This window comes from Canis aureus, chromosome 15 (genome assembly GCF_053574225.1).
Source record: "Canis aureus isolate CA01 chromosome 15, VMU_Caureus_v.1.0, whole genome shotgun sequence".
Classification (NCBI taxonomy): Eukaryota; Metazoa; Chordata; class Mammalia; order Carnivora; family Canidae; genus Canis; species Canis aureus.
This window is the reverse complement of record NC_135625.1, coordinates 20668990-20675296: the sequence shown is the minus strand read 5'-3', so window position 1 is coordinate 20675296 and position 6307 is coordinate 20668990. Positions and strand designations below refer to the sequence as shown.

At 42.1% G+C, this 6307-nt stretch overlaps 1 protein-coding gene across 7 annotated transcripts in view; it reads right to left on the bottom strand.

The window, feature by feature from the left end:
• Positions 1 to 3289: 3289 nt before the first annotated feature.
• Positions 3290 to 6307, bottom strand: part of PRIMPOL (primase and DNA directed polymerase) — a 57762-nt gene continuing 54744 nt past the window's right edge. For all 7 annotated transcript variants that reach the window (XM_077848702.1, XM_077848700.1, XM_077848695.1 and 4 more), the window contains one exon: positions 3290 to 4363. In XM_077848702.1, coding sequence (XP_077704828.1) covers positions 4121 to 4363 — 243 coding nt within the window. In that variant the 3' untranslated portion in view covers positions 3290 to 4120. The remainder of the gene's footprint in view (positions 4364 to 6307) is intronic.

Genomic DNA, 6307 nt, shown 5'->3' with positions numbered 1-6307 from the left:
TGATAGAGAGACACCCTCCCCCCCCCCCCCCCGGAGAAAGGTTAAGAGATGGACATAGGGTGGCGATGGGAACCCCACCCCTGAAGTGCCAGCCCACAGCAGGGAGGAACAGCACTGAGGGGCCTGCATGCGGACTCACCAGCCCTGGGGCACAATGGAGGGGGACCCCAAAACCAGAACATCAATTTAAAGGACAGTGAAGGAAGCCCGTTTACTATCCTTCCAATATCTGCCAAGCTATAGGAGAACTGCTGGAACTCTGGGGCTGACGGGCTGATAAGCACCACTGTTTACTTTCCCCCTCTTCCTGGATAGCCTGACTGGAGCAGGGTCCAGGCCCTCTAACCCCTCTTCCAGGGCTGTCCCATTGAGCCCTAAGCCTCCAGACCCTGGCAACTGCAGGGCTGTGTGCAAAGAGAGGACCTCCCAACTAACTGCCAGGCCTGCACCTGCCCCAGCTGTCCCACCAGCACTGCCTCAGCACAATGTGTGTCAGGGCAACTCCAGCATGGTGGGCCGGGACCCCCCAACCTGTGTACATGCCAACTCCAGCCATCTCACTGGGGAGGTACTAGTGTTGAGTATACCAGGACACTGGCCTGTGCCTGCTGGCCCACACCCACTCCAGCCAGACTACCAGATTAAACCTGGCCCAGGCTAGCCCCAGCTGTCCCCCCCCAAGGACCAGAAGTTATATATGTTGGTGTGTGTGTGTGTGTGTATATATATATATAAAACTTGTGATAACCAAAACCTTAAAATAGACAAAGTAAAAGGAACCCAAACGCCAAAGAAAACCATCAAACCACAAGAGAAATACAGAGAACCGAAACAGCCAGGAAATGATTAACAAAATGGCAGTAAGTACATCCTACTGATACGCTCCAATCATAAGACCGTGTAGCTAAACAAATTTTAAAAACAACCTATCTGCTGCCTAAATGAAACACTTTGGGCCTAAACACAATGAAAGTAAAGGAATGGAGAAAGATATTCCCTGCAAATGGAATGGGAAAAAAAGCTGGCGGAGCAATACTTAGACAAAACAGACTTTGAGACAAAGACTGTAACAAAAGGCAGAGAAGGGCGTCACATGATGATCAAGAGTCAATACAATGAGAGGATATGACATTTGTAAACATAGCACTATGTTGAGTACATATCAACAACAATACACTTGCAATATGGGACTTTAATACCCCCACTAAATCAGTGTCGTGCAGACAGAAAATAAGGAAACACTGCCCTTAAACGACACCTTAAACCAGATGAACATAACATACACAGAACATTTCATCCCAGAACCAGAGAATACACATTCATTTCAAGTGCAGGTGGAGTATTCTCTAAGAAAGGTCACATCTCAAATTCAGGCAAAATAAAATCTAATATATTAAGCATCTTCTCTGATTACAAAAGTATAAAACTAGAAATCAATTACAAGAAGAAAACTGGAAAAAATACAAATGTGGGGAATAAGCAACATGATACTGACCAACCAATGGATCAATGAAGAAATCAAAGAGGAAACAAAAATACCATGGGATGATGAAAATAGAACAACCTTCCAGGGGCAGCCCGGGTGGCCCAGCGGTTTAGTGCCGCCTTCAGCTCAGGGCATGATCCTGGGGTCCCAGGATCGAGTCCCACATCGGGCTCCCTGCATGGAGCCTGCTTCCCCCTCTGCCTGTGTCTCTGCCTCTTTCTCTGTGTCTCTCATGAATGAATAAAAAATCTTAAAGAAAAAAAAAAAACTTTCCAGAATCTATGGGACACATCAATGGCAGTTCTACAAGGGAAGTTCCTAGTGATACAGGCTTATACCAAGAAGCAAGGAACCTCCCAAGTAAACAATCTTACTTTATACTTGAACTACAAAAAAGAAGACCAAACAAAGCCCAAAGTTAGCAGAAGGAAGGAAATAATAAAGATCAGAGGGGGAAAAATGGAGAATAAAAAAAGCATAGGAAAGATCAGTGAAACTAAAAGCTGCTTCTTTGAAAAGATGAAATTGATATATCTCTAGCTAGACTCAGTTAAGAAAAAGGGCACAAATGAATAAAATTAGAAAATGGTTGACACCACAGAAACACAAAAAATCATGAGATTACTATGAACAGTTATACACTGACAAACAGGACAATGTAGAAGAAATTGATAAACTCCTAACAATACACAGCCTTCTAAGAATCACTGAGAAATAGAAAATCTGAATAAACCAATTACAAGTAATAAAACAGAATCAGTAATTTAACAACCACCAAAAAACGAAAGCCCAAGACCAGGTGGTTGCACAGGTAAATTCTACCAAACATTTAAAGAAGAGGTAGTACCTATTCTTCTCAAGTTATTACAAAAAATTGAAGAAGAAATGCTTCCAAATTCATTTTACAAAGGCCAGCATAACTGATAACCAAAACCAGATAAAGACATTACAGAAAAATTACAGGCTCGTTAAGAGCAAATGAGCCCGGAGTCTGGCTCCGTGTTGGGCGTGCAGCCTGCTTAAGATTCTCTCCCCCTCTGCCCTTACACCACCCCACCCCCAAGAAAATGTATTTTTAGAGGACTAGTCTCTTTAGGCAAGAGCAATAAAAGCTGAAATAAATGGAATCATACCAAACTCAAAAGCTTCTGCACAGCAAAGGAAACAAAATGAAAAGGCAACCTACTGAAAGGGAGAAAATATCTGTAAATCATTCATACATTCAAGGGGGAGCTAATATCCAAATTATATAAAGAACTACACAATAGAATTTTTTTCAATGAGCAGGGAACTTGAATGGACATTTTTCCAAAGAAGATAAACATATAGACGATAGACCTGTGAAAAGATGGATCAATACCATTAGTCACCAGGGAAATGCAAGTCAAAACCACAATGAGTGTCACCTCACATGCATCAGACTGCTAGTATCCAAAAGATAAGCAATAACAAGTGTTGGTGAGGATGCAGGAAAAAGGGAACCCTTGTGCACTGTTGGGAATGGAAGTTGCTGCAGCCACTGTGGAAAAACAGAATGGAGGTGCCTCAGAAACTTAAAATAGAAGGGCAGGTGGGTAGTGTGACTGGGTGATGGGCACTGAGGGGCGCACTGGATGGGATGAGCACCAGGTGTTATACTGTATGTTGGCAAATCGAACTCCAATAAAAAATATACAAAAAGTAAAAACAACAAAAATAATATTTTAAAGGGGAAAAAAAAGAAAAAATAGAACTACTCTATGATCCAGGAATTCCACTTCTGGGTATGTACCTGAAGAAAATGAAAACGCTAATTCAAAGGAATGTAAGCATTGTTGTTTATTGAAGCAGCTAAGATATGGAAGCAACCCAAGTGTCCAGTGACAGATGAATAAAGAAAATGTGTACACAGACACACCCAGGAATATTACTCAGCCGTACAAAAGAATAACAACTTGATATTTGTAACAACACGGATGGACCTAGAGGATATTGTGCTGAGAGAAGTCAAAAAAGTCCATGACTTCACTTGCATTTGGAATCTCAAAAACCAAACACAACATTTGAAACTAATGTTGGCTACGAATTGATATTTTAAAAAAATGAAAAAATAAAATAACCCAACAGAAATAGACTCCTAGATACAAGAAATTGTTGGTTACAGAGGGAAGAGGGGCTGTGGGGGGGGGGCAGTGAAATAGGTGAAAATGATTAAGACATACAAACTTCTGGTTATAAAATAAGTCATGAGGATGTAATATACAGCACAGGAAATAGTAATACTGTACTAACATGGTGCAGTGACAGATGGTAACCAGACTTACCATGGGGGTCACTTTGTAAAGTATAAAGATTTCGACTCACCAGGATATACACCTGAATAGGATACAGTATGTCAGTTACACTTCAATTAAAAAATGTTTAGTAAGGTAAGAGTTTTAGCCTCTAAATAGACATTACAAAATTAAGCTGATATGAACATAGACCAACTCTGGTCAATCAGTAAGATTTCTAAGCTAACCTTCAATAAAATGGGCTTAGTTCAGTAAAAAACAAGGATTGAGAAGCAAAGTGCTATAACTTAATACATTTAGGTTGTTAAACTGTTTTCAGGCCAGATCACAGCCGGTTACGTGAGAGTCCACAGTTAACGAGCTACTCTTGTAATACCTGCATGATCAGTTCATCAGGAATTTCATCCACTCCCCCAGAGTAGCTGAGAAGAACATTCTCGGCAGCTTCGGCTAGTTCAGCATCTTCAGTAGCTTCCACAAAGTCAGTCTCATCAATGCTGTCATCCCAAGCAGCGTCGGAAGCGGCTCCTGACGACACACCTGACGGTAGCTTAGGATTCTGGGTTTCACTGTTCATCGTTCCAGCTGCTGTGAACTCTTCTTCCTTTAGTTGGAAGGGGAAAGGAGGGGAGAGGGCGATGGGGAAAAAACACAGGTTAGTAAGGAGAAGATGTGATGCTTTCACTCCATAGTCTATGTTAAATGAGGGTATTAAGTAGAAGACTGGTTCCTGAAAAGACACCAAAATCAATGTGCTGGATGATACTGTCTCCACTACAGCCGCCACGGGAAGGAGTTCCTTAACTCAAATGTGGTTGCCACCGTAGCTCAGACACTTGAAACTAAATCTGCAAATGCCCCCCTTGCCGGTGGCTCGTCCTTTTCAATATACACAGATGAGGCTAGAGAAATGGCAGACTGAATTTTTTAAAAAGTAGATAGTCCAGCTGCGGGCAAGCTGGAAAATATATCTGCTACCTTAAAAAGACTGATTTTCCTATTTATGAAGTATTTTAAGAATTAACATAAATTTTAAAAACTTATAAACGGTTGAGACAAATGTCAGGATAGGAGTGTGGCTCTGTATTATCAGGTAACAGTATTGCATCAACATTAAATTTCCTGAATTTAAAAATGTTACTGTACTCTTTTGGAAATATCCTGATTCTCTAGCTACATGCTTAACTGTGGAGAGGTGCAGGGTTCTGATGGCTGTAGATCCCTCTCAAGAGATACGTTAGGGACCGAATATGTTACCCCAAATTCCTAGGCTGAGATCCTAACCCCCAAGGTCATGGTAATAGGAGGGAGGCCTTTGGGAGGTGATTAGGTCTTGAGGGTCCCAGCCATCCTGACTGGGATCAGTAACCTTACAAACTGGACCCCAGAGAGCTCTGCGGGAAGACAGCTATGACGCAGAGCCCACCAGACACTGAATCTGCCAGGGTCTTGAGCTCAGACTTCCAGCCTCCAGAACCGTGAGAGACACTTCCGTGGTTTATAAGCCATCCAGTGTGGGGAACTCTGTTAGAGCAGCCTGAATGGATGGAGACCAAAAATCATCAATGGTAAAAGCGTGCACACGCACAGCTGCGGGAGGAAACAAATGTGCCGAGTGGTAATGATGGCAAATTTCGGGGAGAGGAGAGCTCACTGTCCTTGGGCAACATTTTTATATGGAAAAGGAAAATTAATAGAAATGTTTTTAAAAAAACTCAGATGATTAATGGTACAGAAACACAGGGACCTAACACTGATTGGTAATTCATTTTAAAATACTAAAAGCGAAAAAGCCAGAGGAAGCAGAAATGACAAAATATCAACTGTTACAACAAAGTGATGGGTACATAGGTATTCATTATACTGTCCCATCTTTTACTAATTTCCTGTTTTAGAAAATTAAAAAAGGTTCTATCCAAGCGGTAGTAATACTATGGACCACAAAATACTCTCAACTTGGCATTTTTGAGGTATTACTGGAGAAGCAGAAAAAATAACTAAAAAATCCACTGAAACCATAAACATGCATCACAATGATACTACCAACAAACACGGATCAGTACACCTCCCCCTGAAACACTCTTCGGTACACGCTCGCATTTAGGGGTGTGCGGTGGTGGCCGTGTCGTGTCAGCACACATGGGGAGTGTGCACCCACATGCCGCCACTGCTGTGCAAGAAACTGTACGAACACCCGTGTAACCACTCCCAGACGGGTAACAAGTTACTCATTTTTGCTTTACAAAGTGTACCAAAATACTCTTCTTTGTGGTTCTTTCAACAACTATGCGTAAGAAGAATTTCTAGAGGTAGAATTATGTCAAAGGGTGTGTACGGGGGATCCCTGGGTGGCATAGCAGTTTAGCGCCTGCCTTTGGCCCAGGGTGTGATGCTGGAGTCCCAGGATCGAATCCCACACCGGGCTCCCTGCATGGAGCCTGCTTCTCCCTCTGCCTGTGTCTCTGCCCCCCCACCCCATGAATAAATAAATAAAATCTTAAAAAAAAAACAGAAAACGGGTGTATGCATTCTAATTTTTGGTAGATAG